Consider the following 20890-nt stretch of genomic DNA (forward strand, 5'->3'; position numbering starts at 1 on the left):
CCCTCAGCCGCCAGCCCGCCTCCTGGCGGCCGCCACCGAGATGGCGTCTGGGGGGAGGGGGGAAGGGGCGGGGCTCCGCGGGAAGGCCGGTGGGGATTGGAGGAGCGGTGTGATTGGCAGGTGGGGATGGGAAGGGATGGAGGGCGGCAGGGTGGGATTGGTTAGGGAGTGGCCGCTGATTGGTTGAAGCGCGGTGACTCCCGCAGCCGATTGGCTCCGCTCGCATCAAAGGCTGGCTGGCGAAGGGGTGGAGGTCACGTGGGAGCCGGGAGCGCGCTGCGATTGGCGGGGAGGCGGGGCTTCCGCGCTGCCGCCCGTTGCCATGGCAACCCCGCGGCCTTAGCGCCTGGCTCGGGCCTACCCCGGGGCCAGGCCGCAGGCGAAGCCCCCCGGGGGGGGGCGCCCCCAATTTGCAGCCCGGACCCGGGCCTCGGGGCCAGAAGGGCTTTGTTCAGGGGCTGAGGCCCACCGAGGCGCAGTGCATCAATCACTAATTACACAAACACTAATTACACAGCCACACGTCCCAGTTAGCAGTTAACCACCACACAACTTCACACCCCACGGTCCCCGTGTCCCCCCAGATGTCCCCCCTATGTCCCCGTGTCCGTGGCAGCCCGGCGCTCACTTGTGCTTGGCGCGGGGGAACTCCCTGCGCCCCTTGTCGCGGCCGCCGAAGTAGCGGACGCGGTGGATGAGCTGCAGCTGCCGCTCGATGGTGGCCCTGATGTCCACCTGCTCGGGGATGTGCACGTAGCGCACGTTCCTGCCGGTGACGAAGAGCTCGTCCAGGTGGGACTCGGCCCCCCGCCGGTCGGTGAAGGTGACCTGGGCCAGCCGCATGTTCATGAAGGCGTCCACGTTGGTGACGCGCCCCGTGGCCGTGCTCTCGTCGCGCAGGTCCACGGTGGTGACGTGGCCGTGCAGGCCCTGCAGCAGGATGACCAGGCTGTTCTCGGCGATGGTGCGCTCCTTCACCGAGTGGCTCACCTCCATGGCGTGGCTGAGGGGCAGGGAGACGCCGCGCTGCGCCCCGCCGGCACCTGAGGGCTCTGAGACAGGGCGCCCACCTCACGCCCCCTGCACGGGTTCAAGTCACCCTCCTCGCCTCGCACACTCGTGCACACACAAGCCTTGCACGCTACCTGCACCCTCTCCCGTGACCCACGTGCACACCACCCCTTGCACACGTGGGTGCTCACCGCCTCCTCCCCTTGCACGCCCACCCGCACACTGCCCATATCCCACCAGCCACGCGCACCCCCACTTCCCACTCGAGTCCCCCTGTTCCCCCCCCAACTTGCACCCCATGCCCCTTTTCCCACTTGCCCCCCTCCCACCTCCTTCCCCTCGAGCCCCCCATGCCCTGTTCCCACTCCAGTTCCCCGTACCCCCTCCCACTAGCACCCCCCGTGCCCCCTTTCCCTTCCCATCCACTCCCTTCCCCCTCTCCCCTTTCACCCCTTCCCCCCGTGTCCCCCTGTACCCCCCACACCCCCTTCCCCTCTCCTTCCCCCACTCACCCCCACGCCGCCCCCGGCCGCTCCCGCTCCTCGTGCGCCCCCCCCCCCGCGCTCGGTGCCTCCTCCTCCTCCTCCTCCTCTTCCTCCTTCCCTCCCCTCCGTCCCTCCCTCGTCCCCCCCCCGTGTCCCCCCCGCAGGAAGGCGCAGCCCCAGCCCCGTCCCCGCCCCGCAGCGTGGCTCGGAGGCAGGCTGGGGAGGGAGAGAGCCTTTAATGCCGGGGGCTCACAGCCCGTCCATCAGCGCCAGCAGGTCCTCGCCTTTCCCCGAGCTCGCCGGGCTCGGCTCCGCCACCTCCAGCTCGCCCGCGATGCGGGCCAGCTCCGCACGGAGCCCCGGGTCCTGCGTGGGGACACGGGTCGGGAACTGCTTGCTCGTTAGGGTTGGAGAAGCCCTAACCCGGTCCAACCGCCCCCTACCCACCGCCCCTGTCCCCCAGCACCACGTCCAACCTCTCCCTGAACACCCCCAGGGACGGGGACTCCCCCACCTCCCTGGGCAACCCGTCCCAACGCCTGAGCGCTCTTGCTGAGGAGAAATGTCTCCTCATTTCCAGCCTGAACCTCCCCTGGCACAACTCGAGGCTGTTCCCTCTGCTCCTGGCACAGTTCCCTGTGAGCAGAGGCCGCCCCCAGCTCCCCACCCCTTCCTTTCAGGCAGTTGCAGAGGGCAACAAAGTCTCCCCTGAGCCTCCTCCAGACTAAACAACCCCAATTAGTAAATGCACAGGGTTAGCAGAAAATACTGCCGTCACTGATTTATAAGCTTAACCAAAATAAATAATAAAAGTATTTCTATAAAGTTACTATGATGGGTAAAAGTAATTAGAATCACAGAATCACAGAATCACAGAATTTTCTAGGTTGGAAGAGACCTCAAGGTCATCGAGTCCAACCTCCAACCTAACGCTAACAGCCCTCCACTAAACCATATCCCTAAACTCTACATCTAAGCATCTTTTGAAGACTTCCAGGGATGGTGACTCCACCACTTCCCTGGGCAGCCTGTTCCAATGCCTCACAACCCTTTCAGTGAATTAGCAAGGAGGGAATGAGTAGAGTCAAAAATGTGAAACCCGCTGTACGTACCTGAGTGGCTTCTATGTTAACAACCTTGTAAGATAACTCCTCTGGTCTCGTCAGTGCTGCCTGTCTTGATTAAAAATATGAAGAGTGCTTAACCCCACAATGACACACAAGGGATAAACAGAGTAATGAGGCTCCTATAGATGTAAAGTTTAGACAGCGTTCCTACTTCTGCTAAGCACATGCATATACTGATCCCAGTTTTGAAACCTAGAGGGGGACTATCTCTGTAGTTGGGGATAAAAGCAGCCAAACACATTCTGCAGGAACCACGTAACAACTCTCACTACCCTTATGCTCCCTGCCAGGAAGTGGCTGCAGTGTTTGAGCCCATTAGGCTCATCACCTGCAATCAGGTCAGACACATAACTTGTCTCTGAAATGAGCATCTGGGGGAGAGGAGAGCTAAAGGGGCTGAAGGGATGTGTCTGTTCTGTGGGATGGAACCTAAGCCCAGATCGTCACCTACTGGTGACTGACTTTCTCATGTGAAGGCAGTGCAAGACCCTGCTTTACAGGAGATGCACTCGTAACAAATCTCTCTCTCCTTCCTGACAGTCTTAAAAATGGCCGGACAAACTGTGCCTCTTTTTTTCCTGCAGGGACTATCTGGACCAGGATAAGAAAATAGTGAGAAGATTGGTATGCTGTCCCTGAAGCTGTCAAGGGCCAGCCTCAGTCTCCAGGACTGTCCACATGGCACTAAATCACAAACCCCAGATGAAAAACAGCTTGAGCATACTCTTCCTCCTCATCTGTTGTGAATAAATTCAGTCGAAATCCTGTCTCGCTGCCACCAGGTTTCTTGATATCCAGACCTCCTAACAGCCTGGCCAAAAAGTTCAGCTCTTCTTTAGCAAGAGGGTTAGGGGCCACATTCTCCTGCAGAAAACAAAAATGGGTTCAGCGGTCAGAATATCAGGAAAACTAAAAGCATTTGTCTGTTATGGTATTACAAAAGTGTTCTTCAGAGTGTCATTTACACACTAACAGTACATTTCTGTATTGTTAGTGTTACAGATCGCATAGATAAGTCATAAATATCAGTTATATATTTAAAATGTTTCCTTGAATATACGAACCTAGGACAAGATAGCTTTCCAGCTAAATTGGATAGCTGAGAAATCAAATCGGCTTCCTGTTTTTGGAAGAAATTAAAATAGGAAGCAGCATTTCAGTACACCACTGCACAAGCCTGTGCGTAAAATTCTTTAGGAAAACATTCTCACGGCCTAGTTCAAAAGGGGCCAGGGAGAACTGCTGAGGCCTAGAGAGGAACAAGTAAACAGGTTCCCCTGAAGTTATCCTGTAAGTGTAGACTGAAAAGATAGTTATTGTTTACTTGAGAAAGAAGGCGAGCAAAAGAGAAGATAGCACAGACTGCTGCCGAGGTCACAAATTTAACCAGTGACAGAATCAGAAGGACACTAACCTTCGCATGGGATGCCAAGTTTTTGGATGATCCTGACATGTGCGTCTCTACTTGCCGACTAACACTGTACCTACAGAGAAAAACACATGAGGAAAACCTGTTACTTGTCTGTGATACAGAGATAGAAGGGAGCAGCACAGGACCTAAATTTATTTCAGAATATTTTTCTGAAAACTATAAATTACAGAAATGAGAAGTTACAGGTCAGTTTTATGGAGTATTGTGGCATTAAAACATGTAAGTGAGAAAACTGTATGACAGAACGTTACTGTCTCTTATTCCGAGAATGGAAAAATTATCTAAGTCAAATGTAAAGGAAAAAAAGGATTTCTCGAATGCTGTTAAATTTAAATTACATTTCACAGAATATGCAGTACCAGATGAAAACACTCTTTACTCAGCTCTGCTGTAGACATTAATCAAACTTTTGCTCTTTTCCACAGCTCTTTTGAATACATTTATCCACACGTTTTGTATCAGGTAATCACTTTGTAAAGCAGTCAAGCTGATAACAGCCAAAGAGGCAGAAATAAACAAACAAGACCAAAGATGTGCTTCTGAACAAATCCATAATCATCACTGTTTACTTCATGTTTCTGTGTAGGACAAAAACGACTTACATATTTGTTCCAAGTTTGAGGACTCTGTCTCCATAGAGATCAAAAGACCCTTCCCTTTGTGGAGTAATGTAATTTCCATCAGTGGTGAACTCGGTTCTTTTAACTTCATCTCCGTTCCGATTATACATCCTTAAAAACAAGCCATTATTGAAACATACTTAATACTTCTATTACTTATTTTTAGTACTGACTTCCTTTGCTTACTGTACAAGTAACACTATTCTGTATGCTGGTCAGTGCCTATTTTAGAGGATAAATGACTAACAGTTGATTTACTGGAGCAGGAAATGTCAGAAACACGTTCAGTATTTCATTGCTGGGTGACTTAAACCCAAATCTTGCTGTATAAATGACACTTACTGGAGGTTCAGCTATCCACATGAGTGACATTCTAAGCATGATGCCCATCAGACCTCTGGGACTGAGTGTTCTTTCTGAGCAGCCATACATGCAAGGCACTGCAAACAGTATAAGCAGAGGTTCAGAATTCACCTGATGAGTCCTGGAACTTCTGTACCCCATGGAACAGGGCCTGAGATTGGCAGCACAAAGCGACCGTTAGAGTTTTGCACTTTATCCTTCAGAAAGATAGAGACCTGCAAAAGAATATCCCGTCCTCTAGAAAATCAGTTAAATATCTTCTGATCTGAGTTCTCTGAAGTCTGACCTTGCAGCCTTCCTGCTTAGATTAGGATCGGTTTCCTAGAGATTTTGATGTACATAAACACTCTGATACAGAGGATGGGCACACTGATGAAACATCAAAAAAAGTGCACTCTTTATGCACTTGAGTATGATCAATTTATTTACAGAACATCAAGGCCCACAGCCTCAAGCTTGAGGTTCTCAGTTTCATATCAAGCCTCTACTAAAATAAAAACCTATTTATCTACTAGCAGATATTCTGTCAGATTTGTGAAACTTGAAACTAATGAAAACCTGAATCAGGAATTACTCTATATAGTCACATCTAAAATAAACAGGTAATCGGGGGTAATTTTTTTCCAGAATATTTTAGAATTATTGGGTGTTACTGTAGTAGACGTGCTCAACTTGTTAAATTTTGAAGACAAGCACATCAAGATGACTAAAATGCATGAGTAACAAAACCCAACTCTTTATCATGAACTTCTAACATGATACATTCGTATTCTAACCACAGTCAAACTTCCTTCTGTGCTTACTGTCTAGTTACACTGGATTCTTACCCTTATATGCATGTCCTGAAAAAAAAGGAGGAGTGTTTGCCTGATCAGCTGAAATTCACCAGCAGACAGACCGCCGTACACCTGAAAAAGAAAAAACACAGTAATCTTTGTAAGAGTACCATGCCCCATCAAGTTAAAGGTGGAAACAAGCCTACCAGAACACTGCTGGCCAAAGCTAGTACATATGTGGCAGAGGAAGAGGAAATTAAATATGGAGGGCTGCTGATCAGTATCAATACTTCTTATCAGGGACTAAGAGCCTGATTTAATTTCTGCTGAAGTCAGTGGAGACTTTGATCAGACTGAAATAGTACTGATTTAAAGGGGGCAAACATAAAAAACTTGTGTTGTAAACATCTCCATCACCAGAAAGTCCCTGGGAACCATTTCATGACCTCCCGGAACTTTCACCATTTTAAGGAAAGAGTTCCCTTTCACAGGGATACTCCTCTTCTTTGTACAAAGAATTACAGCAGTTACATGAGCAAAAGTTCTCTGAGGCTAAGAACCCATCAAGCTCCACACTTAATGTGCCTCTTTCTGATGCAGTATTTAGTCTCTAAGATCAGCTTGAAAGAGGAAAAAGAAACTTCAAACAAAGCCGTGTTCCACCATTTTTCTAGGGATTCTTACTTCGATTAGCTGTCGGAAAGTTTCATCCACCTGGTTCAGAATGCCAGGGGAATCACGAATGAAATCCTTGATTGCATCCAGGTGATTGAACGTGACCAGCAGAATGTCTTTGGGCCGAGGACACAGCAGGACTTGGTATTTGAAAGCCATAGTCATAAGGTCATACAGCTGCAAAACAACAAGGGAGAAATTTGGGTTCCATCACAACACAGACAGCAATACCACTTAGATAATTTCATGTGGGTTTTAGACACTTTTTTTTTCTTTTAGTTCCTGCCTGCAGGTAAGGAGAACCATTTCAGCGTTGTTTCCTATGAAAATAAGACTTCTAAAATCACATTGTCATCCCTCCTGTTGGCCTCTCAGACTACTGACAATTTCAACATTGACACCAGGGTAGAGGTCTCACAGGTAGTCAAGTTCCTATAATTATTATTATTATTTTCCAGAAAATTGACCACTGGATATACTGTTGGCAGGTAAAAATTCTTATACCTGCAACTACAAAACAGCGAGCATCAATACAGAAATATATATATATATATATAAATATATTTATACAACATATGTATAGGCTTTTATATATATATAAACATTAATATATATATATATAAATATAAAAATATATATATACATAAACATTCTTATAAAGAAGGCTTCCTGAACCTCTTAAACTTTAATTAAACTCAAAACCAAGTATTTCTGCTTAAGGTGATGAATTATCAGGTACTACCATGGGTTTCTCCAAACTTTTCTTGTCTTAGAGCCATTTTTACAAAGAAAACAAATGCAAAGAGGTCTGTTACAAAATGCTTCAGAATTAGAGCAACTTGTGAAGAGCAGCATTAAAGTGCAGCAGAGTCAGGACCAGACAGATTGTCTTTTTACCTTATCCATGCTTGCCTGGTTCAGCCTCATGATTGAAGCATGAGCTAGCCGGTCATACACCGTTCTCAGAGCCTTCTTGGAGTAGAGTTCCTGTGGTTTAAACAGCTCTTCCATAAATTTTTTATTGAACATGGTTGTGATGATGTCATTCATAACTGTAAAGACAGAGAGCCTCGGTTGTTCGCTTCCCAAACACAGCACTCGGCTAAATCATTCCACGCGTGGACACTGACAGCTGTGAGGGCTCACAGAACGCTTACCTGTGAAAACCAGGTACATAGCCACAAAAGGAAAAGCAAGGAAGATCACTTCGTCATTTTGACATTTTTCTCAATGCCGTATTGGTCTCAGCAAGCAGCATGTTCCTGCTGGCTGTCCCCAGAGGCAGAACTGTGTTTGAGCTGCAGACAACAAACCTTGTTTTCCAATGGGAATAACGCTGGTCTTGTTGCCTTGTTTTTGCAGCAGTGGCTAGCGCCTTCCCCTTTTAAAATAATTCTGTTTACAGGCTGCTCTGGCATGTATTATCTATAAAAGTTACAGTTCTGCTTCCTAAGAAGGCTCTTTTGCATCAGTCTGCATTTTTTTATTTTTTATTTTATAAACAAACCATAGCTATCGGTTCTCTTTTTAGCCCTTGACACTATTTTTCCCTTCTAAACAGAAGCTCCTGACTGATTCAAAGCTCCTTGAAGTACTTGTGTGAAACGGATTAGGACTGACAAGTATTTAAGGAAGCATTTATAACAGCGGGATCTGTGGCAAGGCCATCCAGGGCTCTTAGCACAGTAACATCTGAGGATATTAGAGCAACCCAAAGGGTCAGAACTCTAAACTTCCTGACTAGTGCTTCATTTTTAAGTGTTAATTTTAGGCAAGGAATTGTTACATAACTTAACTTGAGAATATCTGGAGACCAGGAATGCTGAATATAAGGGCTACGCTCTGGTTAACAAGCTTTTAATGCAAAGAAGATAGAAAATGTCTTTGGAGTGACTCAAGCAGACACCTTCGCTTTCCTGCTGGATTTGATACTTTTATCATACACCTGATACAGAGTTATCATAAATAAACATTTTTTTCCTAGTAAAAAATGTTGAAAAAATATATCAATTTCAATTCACAGGGATAATTGTACAAGCATGAATTTCCCTAAGCAGATGACTGTTACTGAAGCTTGTAATGAGAGCTAATTCTTATAGATTAGAAAAATCTCAAGGGAAGGGGAAAAAAAAAAAAAAAAGAAAAGTTGATGTTCCAGTCACTTCATCCTTTCTTAGATGATTAATATCTGGGGAATGTTGCTAGGTGTGTAATAGATGCTGAGCACTTTGACGCTGGCAGCTGTTTTCTGGAAGGTGAGTGCCTTCTGAAGCGATTCTCTTCCCTTGTTTAAAGCTGATGCTGACAGGTTTTCTCCTGCACGTGTTGTGGTGGGGTACGCGTTTCAGCATCCCTTGCACTGTAACGTAACACAGCTCACCCTGTTTTAAGTACTCCAACCAATACAGACGGGCCTCACCTCAGCTCAGCTTCAGAGCAGCACGGATTACAAATACACCTAACTACAAATGGAAAAAAAAAATCCCTCCTCTTCCACCCTTTTCAAATAAACTGGCCATAAAATAACCCCTACTTGCAGTCTTAGGCAAAAATCCTCACTTTCTTCAGTGGAGAAAATCAAACACAACGTATTAGCATAAATTGCATTTTGCAAGTAATCAGTTGTGACAAAAATAAGAACTTTTGCCTGACACTGCTATCACAAAAGATATTTTTAAGTTGTCCACATGTGTTGTCTGTACAAAGGCTTCTCCTCCATCTTAGGAGTGCCTCTAATAACCAAAGCTGTCAGAGACAATACCACTGTATGCAGACAGTAGATATTCACAATGAAATCAGAAGAGCTACGTTAACCACACACCAAGCCTTACATAAAATACTGTCTGAAATTAAAACCTCCTGTATTGGCTATGAAAAGAACTGAGAAAAACATTAAAAAAAAAATCAAGGTAAAGGCCAAATCTCACAAGGTACATTTGATAATGACAGAGCAAAGATCTTAGAGCCCAGGTAGTCCCTAAGAACATACTTACACCATTCTCACAATGGAAAATAACAAAGAAAGGGGTGTTAGCTCAGGGATAATGGCACGCCAAGCAACATAGCATAAAAGCAGATTAGCAGAGAGAGGTTTCATCAACTGGGATGGGGAGAGGGAAACCAAGTGAAGACAATGCGATGACAAAAGAGAAGCTGAGGGTTTACGGTGGTTTTGGCCTGCATGTGTCATGTCACCAGAGACATACACATTTCAACGCCCAGCGCTGCAACATAACACGGCTCATATGCATGACATGAGACTTTCCGTCTGGGTTGTGCTCATGCTTCTCCAAGTACACTCAAGGCAGCGAAGGGAACGTTACAAGTTCATAAAGTCAAAGGCAGGCAAACCTAGTCATCTGGCTTTATCAGCAGCAGCAGACTCTGGTGGTTGCTTTTTGGTAACTTTTAAGGGATCATCCTAAGAGCAGCGCTCACAAAGTTTTCTTCTCTCACAAGGAGAAGTTGACTGGTCAACACAAGATCTATCTCTGTGCCTTTACCATCTGAATATGATAAAGAAGGATTTTATAAAACTTATTTCCATTTTGGGTGTGATAAAAGAGAGGGGAAATGTGGAATCTTTTATGCTTCTGAGATGTTAAATGCTGGAAAAACTAATTATTGGAAACAGCACCTAACGGTAGCAAAAAAAAGCAGCAAACTCCAGGGTATCACATTGGTAAACATTCAAAACCTACAAATGACTTATTTTGAAAAACAGAAATCATAACGCTGATCTCTCTTAAAAAAGGGCTGCTTAAAGAGACACTGGAAGTTCTACTCATCTTCACCTAGCAGAAAAAATAGTGACAGTTTAAGAGATTTATTTTCTCATCCAGCTACTTACCGTACCCCTTTTCTGGAGGCTACCACTTCAAGGCAGAGCCCAGGAAGAAACCACACTCACCTTCCCCTGCAAAACCTCAGCTCAAACCCACCTTCAGTGATAATTTAAGTCAAGGTGAGTTTGTCCGGAGTGTGTGAACCCGCTCCTTTGTGATCACTCTGCTGCAAGGGTGGCGAACCACTAGCAGGGGTGGATAAGCAGCTAGGATGGAAATGCCTAAAATCTCTCCTGGAGTTCACCCATCAAGGAAACGTCTGGAGTTCACTCATCAAAACCCTGAACAGTAAATTAGAAGTTATCACAGAGAAATGCAGTGTATCTAATATTCCTGCCTTTAAGCAGAAAAAAAAAAAAAAATCACAATGCTCATGTAATTATATGCTTGCATTGCTAGATGTTAGCAAAATCCAAACATCATTCTGGTTAGAAAGAGCACTATGAGAAAAAGTTATGGACTATTTATAGATATTGCCTTGATTAAATTAACAGAGAGGCTACTTTTGAAGCTACTGGATTTTGAGATACTGCCTGTTTTTCCAAGATCTATAGTTAAAGTTTTTTTTTTTTTTTTTTTTTTTTTTTAGCAGGTGAAAAATATTATTCAACCTTTACACCATCACTAGAGGGCTGCAGGAACAGCATACAGTGTGTTCACGTACAACGAGCCTCATGTGTGCATGTAGTGGTGTTCGTCTACTGCATGCAGCTAGAAGGTTACAGTACCTCGTTTCCTGTCCACATCTGTCCATTCATCTACACGAAGCATACAAAACAAAAACATCAGTTCAAGAAGTAAGAACAAGAGCTTCAAGAATAAAAGAAATAAAGAAAAAAAGAGTCTAACTAATGGACTTCGATTTTTCTCACCAGCAATCAGTGCTTAACAAGAAAGAACTCTTCTGTTACTTGACATCTTTCACTTTCAATTAATACACAAAAGGTGGAACCTTGCCCTCCCCTTGGAAAAATCCCTGTTGCCTCAATGGAGCTAAAATTTTACCCTTGATTGAAACTTCGCATGTTTTGCATTTAGCTTGGATTTTTTTCCAGATGTTTTTTTGCACTTATAAAGGAACAATATTTCAGTGAACAGTTTTAAGCAACAACACCTCAGTGAAGACCGCACCACATCTCAGTAAAATTAAAGCCCGATTTTTTAGAAAGACAAAAATACATGCGTGGATAAACTGGTACAGATCTAATTCAACCGCTCAGATATTCCACTATACATTATTAAATGTAGTTAAAGCTGTAAACAGAGAACTGCACAAACAGCAGCAGGGAAGTAAACTCGTGGCAGATTACCAAAGACAAATATGAATAATTAAAAATTATATTGCTGTAAGGAAATGTTTAGTATTGCTTAGTTGTTCTTATTCTGGTTGCAAAGAAATCTGGTTGTCCTGAAACATTTCAGGACCTGGGTTGAGAAGCTCAGATCCTGAGTTACTGCAATTCCAAAAGCACGTCTGCAGCACTAACGTGCAACACAAGTGCAGAGCTATTGAAATCTGTTCCAGTTCCTGTAGCATCTGCGTGCACTTCAGAAACCAGCTTCAGTCATACCTACAAGCAGTCATTACTACAGAAACTTCATGGAAGTTGTTTAACTCAAACAGCTTTATTTTAAGAGAAGAAAACCACACAGGACCCATTCTTGTGGCAGAGCAACGAAACTTGTAAGGAAACCACTTCCCCAGGGCTTCTTTCAGTGGCAGGCACTGCGATGTTCTATTACTTTTCAAGCATCCTTCCAGTAACATCATGGCAAGTATATGTGCATTAATTCCTGTATTATTAAGAGAATCATTACCAAAAAACTGACTGCATGCTTGCATGCTATTAAGGAACCACAGATCTCTTTGCTGGAGCACTGAAAGCAATGGTACTTCAGGAGAAGTCTGAAAAGCCCTGGGCAATGCTCCACCTGCAGCAGGGTGGCTCCTTGCTGATTACTTCCAGCACCCGGCCTCTTCTGGAGCGTGTCCAGAGCAGGGCTGTGATGCTGGTGAAGGGCCTGGAGCACAAGTCCTGTGAGGAGCAGCTGAGGGAACTGGGGGTGTTTGGGCTGGAGAAGGGGGGCTCAGGGCAGAGCTCATTGCTCTCTGCAACTGCCTGGAAGGAAGGGGTGGGGAGCTGGGGTCGGCCTCTGCTCACAGGGAACTGTGCCAGGAGCAGAGGGAACGGCCTCGAAGTTGTGCCAGGGGAGGTTCAGGCTGGAAATGAGGAGACATTTCTCCTCAGCAAGAGCGCTCAGGCGTTGGGACGGGTTGCCCAGGGAGGTGGTGGAGTCCCCGTCCCTGGGGGTGTTCAGGGAGAGGTTGGACGTGGTGCTGGGGGACAGGGGCAGTAAGGTGATGGTTGGGTCAGATGATTTGGGAACACTTTTTCGACCCTAATGACCCTAGGATCCTTGGGGATCCCCTCACACACCGCCCCTCACAGCCCCATCCTCACAAAGCCGGACACGGGAGGGCCCAGACAGGGTCTCCGCGGTGCCGAACCCCCGATCCCAGCCCTGGCTCACCTTTGCGGGCCTTCTCTCCGGGGATGCTCTGGGCACGGAGCCGCTGGTCCAGGATGTAGAGCATCTCGCCGCCCAGGTTGAGGAACAGCAGCGGCAGCGCCCGGCCCGACATGGCGCCCGCCCCCCCCACACAGCTGCCGCCGCCGCCGCCAGGCAACGGCCGGGCCAATGGCGTGGCGCCGTGTTGGCATGTCCCCCCCGCCACAGCGCGATACCACGGCTTAAAAACTAATTAAATTGTAATAACTGATTAATTGGAGGCGTTTCCTCGCCAAATTTAAGCCTTTGTGACAGGATTAAAAATCATCTTGCCTCGGTTCAGCACGCAGGCATCCCCGGCACGCGTCCACGCGACAGCTGAGGGGAACTCTCTATTCTTCTATTGAACTCTGCCAGCGGGCGCCACTTTACTCATAATTATTTAGTTTAATAACCATCAATGGCGTTTTTGATATAACATCACTGAGTTTCTGAGTGATTCTGAGGGATGGCTACCAAAGAATGAACGCAAATACCCAAGTCAGCTGGGAAATGCCAGACTTGATTGTCAGTACGGTTTCTACAGCTGTAGAGTTCAGAGTCAACCTGCATTTGATTGTGAGGAGGAATGGGTTTTTGAGTCAGTGTCAGGGCTGCTTTATTTCCAAATAAGCCGCATTTCTCCTCATTCTCTCCTCTCATTTCCATTACATGTAGTGAATCCCCTGCTGAATTCTGCCGAGCAGCTGCTCCAATGCTGTTTGACAGCGCAATTCTGCAGGCTCACCAGGTAATGAGAGGAGACAGACACTACTCAAAGGTGCTTTCACTTGAAGACATCACTGCCTTTCCCTGCCAAAGGCATGCTGATAAAGCCCCCAGCGCTCCTCTCAGCACAGCACAGGCTGCTCAGGACACGGTCCAAGGAAGCAGTCTTAAACTTCTAAAACACTTAAATCGCTTACTGCACTTTTTTGGGTACTCACACGGCGCAGATCACGCATGCACTTAAGCAAAGTCGACAAGCCTTTTGGTAGCTGTTTATTTTTGGAGAGACTGGCTGTATCACAAACCCAGTGTGCAGCTACACAGCCGTCCCTTCGCTCTGCGCCTGCTTCTCTTTTGCAGCTCTGGCTTTTGCTTGCCACTCTCTCCTCTTCTTTAGCCTTTCTGGTGCTTTCAGCTTCCGCGCCTCCTGAAAAACCTGCAGGAGGAGCATAAGCAGGTGAGAGAAGGGGAAAGACAAAGCTGTCTGCTGCTGATTACAACCGTTCTGCCGCTGCTGCTCATTGCGACACACAGCATGGATCTGATGAGTTCCTGCAGCGGAGGCCAGAAGGCACGCAATGTATTTCAGTGAAATCAGCTCCTTGCCCTTTCTTCCTCCAGGACTCCAAGCAGCCTATGTTCTAGGGTACCACTCTCTGACATTCAGTTATAGCTATCCAGTCTTTTACTTATAATTTAATTGGATTGAGATTTAATATTTATAGACTGAGCATTGTCTAGCTTTGATTCTGGTCAGTTACCGCAATACATTTAGAGCAAATGAGAGGAGCCAGTGGCCATACCCACATTTCTGTTCTAAAACTGCCATCAAACTTAATAGTCTTACAGATTAGTTCCCCACACCAGGCTTGAAAGAAAAGCTGTTTAGAATCATGCATTTCTGAGCAAACTAGCAGCTCAACCTGAAGTTCTTAACCACAATACACCCTCAGTCAGTACACGCTTCACTGCCCATGGCCTAAGTGCCTTTTGTGTTGTTTTTGTTTTGTCAAGCTTGTTTTGTTCTACTGCTATCATCATCTCCTCAAATTCAAAACACAGATTTAAAGGACTCTTATGTATCAGCCCTTTCTGTCTTAATTGTGACCCCTATGAAGAGATTTTTTCCTACTCCAGTTACATAGCTTTTGCTCTGGTTTGCTCCATACCTTGATACAAAAGGCCTTCTTAACAACCCAGCGCTTGGTGACCCGTCGGGAGTAGGCAGGGGGTAGCGCATACTGGATATTCAGCTGCTTGCAGGTGTTTTCAAAGGCATCGTAGCGGACACGGCGAAGATATGCAAGTAGTTTCTTCCGGCGATCCATGGCCATCAGCATGAGACGACGGTTACTTTTATCCTGTAAAGGACTTAATGTTCACTAGATTGCAAAAGATTGTACTTCCATTCCAATAAAGTACTTAGACCAAATTATGGCTAAAAGGAAACAATCAGGTTAAGGACAGTATCTTAGAACAATTTTTCTCAGCAGATACCATAAGAACATTAGATCACTACTAGAAGATCTGTGAAGACTTAATTTACTTTGCACTGAAATTGCTTCTTCCAAGCTGCAAAGACTTGGAGGCAAAGACTGTGGGAGAAGTCTACCGGCTAAAAACTCTGCTTCCCCTCTGAAACGTATGCTTCCGTGTTATTTCTGGAACTATTTATTTTTGCCTTTCCAGAATTTAAATGTAAAGATAAAATCTGACTTGGCTCTATTTCACAGTTTGAATTGTTCTTTGGAAGAGAATATGCATAGCTTGATCCATACCGTCCAGGGCAATCTCATGGAAGAAATCGCTCTACCCTTTACAAGCAATTTGTCTAAAACCAGGCTTGAGCCAAGTAATTTCAAAAGGTCTTTTCTGCTGTACATTTGGCACAATTTCTGCGTTCTTTAAACTGAATTCTGTTCTGTTTTACTCTTTGAACTTTTATGATTAGGTAATACTTATGAACTTTTTTCAAACACGGTTGATTAATCCACTTCCCACCTTTTCCACTACATTCAGAATCTTCAGTAGATCTTTTTCAGAAACATACAGTTGTGATGTTTTCAGTTTGGACTTGAACCCAAGCAGCTTTAGGTACGGAAATGGTCATTATGACATTAAAAATATTTAGTGGACAGGACTGTGCTAAAGGCAGAACAGATGGAGAATACAGCTGAAGTGATCACACCAGTTATGTTGAACACTAAGCAACGGAACTGTATCTGCAGCAAAACCAAATTTAGCTAAACTGCATTGAAATGTATCTGCTCAGGCATTCCCAACAATCCAGTAACAAAAATAAAACACATTCCACATTTCAGTGGGTGAGAACATAGCTGTGACTGAGCCAGCAGTTTCCCAGACTGACAACAAGGAACAGTTACTGCTATTTTATAAACCATCTTAGCAAAGCCCTAATCCCCAGAATCAAAATCCCTTTGTTCTCAACTCAGAAAACAACCTGAACAGCTGTTGTCTCGCATGCACGGGCTCAGATCACTGACAGTTACCTTGGGATGTCTCTGAAGATGCTCCTCGTAAGTGCGTATCTTGGCAGTCAATATAGCAGCTATAAAGGACAGACATAAGAAGCCATGAGAGAGCAGAAGCTTTCCAGGGTGGGATGGCGTCATTTACGTTTCCTTCAAATTGCCAGTTGCAGACTGCTGTTCTTATGCGTACCCACTGCACCACAGCAAATATTATTGCACAGTAAATGGTAAACAAAACACAAAATATAACCTACATTAACCCAAGCAAGAACTATTACTATTATCAAGCTGCCTGATTAGAGGTTAATATTTTAACAGCTGATCACATGAATTAATTTGTAAGGCCTCTTGCTTTGCTGAATTACTGGTGAATTTACATTAATTTCATCTCCTTTGGTTTAAGTTTTGGAGGAACAGACACAGTTCAAGAGCTTTTCCTAACAGCTGCATCCAGCTTTCAAGGTTTTCGATTTTGGAAATGGTGCTGGTGGCAGCCTGAGAAACTGAAGGCCTTTATTAATGATAGCAGAGAACATTCTGGTCAATGGCAGTACAGCCTTCATCTCTGCACTATCCCTACACTGTGCTTCAGTCAGAACTTGCCTATGCACAAGGAAATTTGGCTTCCAAGGCTGAATCTAGCATTTCATTCTGGTAATGGATGCTGTGCAATGGTTCATGTCACGTAAGCATTTGAAGCAGAATAATGCACATGCGGCCTTTAGAGGGTGGATATCAAGTAGCGATTTGGAAACTATCCTTGCAGACACTTGTAATAAATATAACTGGAACAGAGCCAATTGTGCCCCTACTTTTCTGGTATTTCACATTTCTTTCACCAAAAGTGAGCTGAGCCTTCCTCAGCAAATCTCTTGTAAGCACCCCAGCCTGTACCGCAGGCTACCTGCCTCTCAGGTGCTCTCCTGAAAGAGATTTTCCTAGCTGATACAGGAAACTTGAAGTGATAGGGTGGGAATAGCTGAATAAAGGCAAAGTGAACTATCATCTGCCAACAATATCCTTCTGCTTCTTTTAACTTACTTTGCACCTCAAAGGAGCCATTGTCATCAGGAGACCTCCTGACCTTCTCCACCAGCTGCTGTGTCTTTATCTTCATTTTCTCCTTCTGTGGACAAGAAAAGAACTTGTCACTTTCTGAGGAACACTGCAGGTCTGAGACACCCCACATCTCTTCCCAAATGCCCAGATAAAGGCTTTGTAGCTTTAATTGATGTCCATCGCAAAAGGTGTAAGTAGTGCTGCAAAAAAGGGACGAACTGCACATAGGATAGTGCTCAGAGTACACCAAGGAAGGAGCACAAAAGATCTCAACAACAGTGATTCTGTTTTCTGCTAAGAGTCCAGGCACATCCTTCTTCCCAAAATTACAAAAGAAGGCTGGTGAAGAGGTCCTGACATCCTCATGAGCAGCAGAAACAGAACCAAAGCTGGTCTCACATGGCAGCAGCCTTCACTTTTTGCATCTTTTTAAGCTTAGGTGGTAGGCATCCAGAAACAGCAAGATCTTTGTGATGCTGTTCTGCTTTGCTTACTTGTTTTCTGGGCATACAAAAAATAAAAGTCATTTGAAGAACACCTGCTGCCCAGCGTACTACTTCTGTAACACAGCCCAACCGCCAGCAATAACGCAACACAGCTGCATCTCCTCCTGTGCTCATGGAATACTTTATTACCCAATTTTAATATGCAATTATTATCATAAAGACAACTCCATAATAAATTTTAAGAGCATGCAAGACTTATCATCCTCATGTATTTAATATCCCCAGATCTGCATCCACCAAGCAACACTTAAAACAAGAGTAAATGTAGGGCATTTAATAATATAGGTAAGTTACATAAACATGATGGTTTGACAAACCATCTAGTTTTTATGCATGTAAAATGACACTAACCTGGCTTGCCATTTCCAGTGACAATAATCTTTTCACTACGTCATCAACGCTGTAAGGAGATTGCAGATTGGTTTATAAGCTTAGAAACCAGGTATATTTAACAACAGGAATGAAGCTAGGTTTTCAGAACACATTAGCTTCCCTCAAATTTATTCTGCAGGTTTACAGTGACTCTCCCCCCCTCCTAAACCTGTCAGCCACGAGCTATTTCTGTATTCCAAAGAAAAATAATGGCTGAAAATCACAGAAGCATCAAGTTTCCACAGGAAGCACTGTATGAATTATTTCAAATCACGCTGAAGTTCCAAAAACAACAATGCCTGCAAACTGCGTGCTAAAGGTTAACCACCAGGTAAGTAGCCAAGGACAAAATAATTACTTCTAAGACCTGCTCCTTCAAAGACTTGTGAAAGTCTCAGTTACGCCACTGGGGGCTGTCCATGCACCACACATGAAGAGTTCTGGAATCAAAGCATAAAAATGCAGAACTCCAGGCCCAGATATCAGATGTAGCCTCTCATTTTGAGTTGTTTAACTGTAGACTCTTTAACACCTGTTTTCGAGACAGGCATAGATTATTTCTAAGATTATTTTTATCACGTCAAGATTATTTCTTTTTCTACGGATGTAGACAAAGTCCACAAAAGATGTGGACAAACAGCACTTCTGAGAAACATGCTCAGTGTATCTTACATTAATTAAACAGAGACCTAACACAGTCACAAACAGTGGTGGCTTGCAATTTTTTTTTTTTTTTTTTTTTAATTGCGTAGCTGTGACCACAGAACATTCATTATTGAGCAGCTGACATGTTCCACAGATGGTGGTTATATGAATCTAAGCTACAAAGCTCTCAAGAGATTAGCCGTGCCTTTTTGCTGTATCATACCTATTTATTATCGGGACATTGGCATACTCTTTCTTCATCATTGTTGGAGGAAGATCATCCAAATGGCTGGGGATGTCTACAAGGGAAAGATAAGGCTGTAAGTCTGGCTCCCTCACCTTTGTAATCACCCCTCAAGCTGCAGAGATGCAAATTCCTGCAGCAGGGATTACGTTTCTCTCTCTTCTCACAAGCAGCGTACATCTGCATCTTTAAAGTGAAAAAGATGCAAATTTCCCCAAATACCCCCTCTTTCTGCTGCATGAGAGTGCAACTCCAATAGCATCAACAGTAAAATTTTGCCACTTTCTCCCACCAATCCTGACGTACCTCTTATCTTTCTTCTCACAGGTCTGGCGTAGCATCTTGCTGGCTGAATAAAGGCACTGCAAACTTGATGAAAAAAAAAACAACAAAGATCTATTAGATTGTTTGCACTTTTCTACCTATGTACTCATTAAACACTACCCAGTCTGTACTAGAAAACTGGTCAGAGTATGTAGACTCCAAAATGATTTGTAACCAACTTAGGTCTTTTGTCCCACAGGGAGCATGGAACAGCTTCATTGCGGTCCTCACACTGGTGCTAAAACAAACGGGTGAAGCCAACTCAAATGAAAAAAAGAACAGAGCTAGCAGGAAGAGATCACAAGCGCCTGGCCTGCTGCTAAACAGAATGCAAGGTTCTCCAGCTGAACTGTGTTCATTTAAAGGATTCAAATTGATTATTTAATGCAAATAATTTCACGTGCAAGTTAGATGGGCTGCTCTGAACTATGCCAGTGGCAGAGAGGTGCAGCAAAACCTTTGACCGGCACACCTTGGTACAGACAAGGATATTCATCAGTATCCTGAGTTCCAAGACTAGAAAGAACTCTTACAACTGCCCTTTCTAGGCTTTGATGTTGGTATCAACACCTGCTTGAGATTATTCAAGCATTCTTTCAAGTACAGGCTTTGCCAGTGCTGCCTACAAATGGAGTTTGCTGAGCAGCAAGCTAGTGAAACTCCGCAGCTGGGAGGCACCAGACCTGAGCCCTGGCTCGCAGGACACGTGCTCAGCGCAGGGCAGATCTCCCCACGGCTCAGTCAGCCCTCTCGTGTGGCCTGTGCCGTAGCAGCACGCACAGAAACAAGGCTGGAGCTGTGACCTGCGCCTTGGATCAGCTCAGGGCCGGTTCTGTGCACACAGGCGTGCTGCGCCTGAGGGACTCTTGGTGTTGGGGCTTGGACCCTTGGTGTCAGGGCCACCTTAGCTACTTCAGCACAGCCCTGAGGTGCTCAGAGCAGCCCCGCAGGCCGTCCCCAGCCCTCAGCCCCCTGCCCACCTCCCCTTTGAGCCCCAAAACCCCTCACCCACCCCCTGCCCACCCCAGCCCCCTCAACTCCAGCAGGTAGGGGGCCGCCCAGCCCCACTCACCCCAGAGCCAGCCCCACACCCACCCCACACCGCCCACCCCCGTCCCCCTCACGCCTTGAGGCCCCCCCCGGGCCCTCCCCACCTCCCCCGCAGCACCCCCAGCCCCTGTCCCCTCCCCAGGGCCACCCAGCCCCACGACCCCCGGGGGGCCACCCCTACCACCTTGGGGGCCACCTCTCTCACTTTAGGGCCACCTCTGCCCCCCAGGGACCCCCTCTGTCCCTTGAGGCCCACCTCAGCCCCGCGGGGGCTCCCCCATCCCCGCCAGGACCCCCCCTCAGGCTGCTGCCCGCCCCGAGCCCCCCTCACCTTTCCACCCTCCCCTCCGCTCCCTCCCCTTCTCCCCCTCTCCCGGCTCCCTCCCCGGGCCGCCCCGCACCCCCACGACCCCTCACCGGCCGCTGCCCCTCGACGGCCGCCCCCCAGGACGGCGGAGGCCGCCCCCGCCAGGCCGCGGCCCAGCGCCGCCATCGCCCCCATCTCCTCAGGGCCCCGCCGCCCTGGGCGCCGCCATCTTGCCCAGGCGCCGCCGCCGCCCAGCGATCGCCGAGCGCATCGATGTG

The 20890-nt window shown here is 46.1% G+C and overlaps 3 protein-coding genes across 9 annotated transcripts; all 3 read right to left on the reverse strand.

Annotated features, from left to right (window-relative positions):
• Window positions 1-509: 509 nt before the first annotated feature.
• Window positions 510-1624, reverse strand: LSM10 (LSM10, U7 small nuclear RNA associated). Of its 3 annotated transcripts, none has more exons than XM_084497180.1 (2): window positions 1524-1624; window positions 510-1003 (listed from the first exon to the last, which is right to left on the reverse strand). In XM_084497180.1, the coding sequence occupies exon 2, from the start codon at window positions 994-996 to the stop codon at window positions 625-627; it is 372 nt and encodes a 123-aa protein (XP_084353306.1). In that variant the 5' UTR covers window positions 997-1003; window positions 1524-1624; the 3' UTR covers window positions 510-624. The 3 variants fall into 3 exon arrangements, with proteins under 3 accessions (XP_084353306.1, XP_084353305.1, XP_084353304.1); XM_084497179.1 differs by having other exon boundaries at window positions 510-1052; window positions 1524-1588; XM_084497178.1 differs by having other exon boundaries at window positions 510-1070; window positions 1524-1563.
• Window positions 1625-1713: 89 nt separating this feature from the next.
• OSCP1 (organic solute carrier partner 1) lies at window positions 1714-13005 on the reverse strand. 3 transcript variants are annotated; one of them, XM_084497172.1, is made up of 11 exons: window positions 12867-13000; window positions 11063-11092; window positions 7387-7541; window positions 6499-6666; window positions 5866-5946; window positions 5150-5253; window positions 4658-4786; window positions 4038-4107; window positions 3348-3487; window positions 2609-2672; window positions 1714-1862 (listed from the first exon to the last, which is right to left on the reverse strand). In XM_084497172.1, exons 1-11 carry the CDS (start codon window positions 12976-12978, stop codon window positions 1746-1748), a joined length of 1170 nt encoding a protein of 389 aa, XP_084353298.1. In that variant the 5' UTR covers window positions 12979-13000; the 3' UTR covers window positions 1714-1745. The 3 variants fall into 3 exon arrangements, with proteins under 3 accessions (XP_084353298.1, XP_084353299.1, XP_084353300.1); XM_084497173.1 differs by lacking the exon at window positions 11063-11092 and having other exon boundaries at window positions 12867-13005; XM_084497174.1 differs by lacking the exons at window positions 11063-11092; window positions 12867-13000 and adding an exon at window positions 7647-7870.
• An 865-nt stretch (window positions 13006-13870) lies between these two features.
• On the reverse strand, window positions 13871-20865 carry MRPS15 (mitochondrial ribosomal protein S15). 3 transcript variants are annotated; one of them, XM_084497376.1, is made up of 8 exons: window positions 20723-20865; window positions 19238-19300; window positions 18911-18986; window positions 18022-18070; window positions 17147-17231; window positions 16124-16182; window positions 14783-14974; window positions 13871-14049 (listed from the first exon to the last, which is right to left on the reverse strand). In XM_084497376.1, exons 1-8 carry the CDS (start codon window positions 20805-20807, stop codon window positions 13930-13932), a joined length of 729 nt encoding a protein of 242 aa, XP_084353502.1. In that variant the 5' UTR covers window positions 20808-20865; the 3' UTR covers window positions 13871-13929. The 3 variants fall into 3 exon arrangements, with proteins under 3 accessions (XP_084353502.1, XP_084353504.1, XP_084353503.1); XM_084497378.1 differs by having other exon boundaries at window positions 20786-20845; XM_084497377.1 differs by lacking the exon at window positions 20723-20865 and adding an exon at window positions 19435-19489.
• Window positions 20866-20890: the final 25 nt, after the last annotated feature.

Source organism: Aythya ferina, assembly GCF_964211825.1.
Source record: "Aythya ferina genome assembly, chromosome: 24".
NCBI lineage: Eukaryota > Metazoa > Chordata > Aves > Anseriformes > Anatidae > Aythya > Aythya ferina.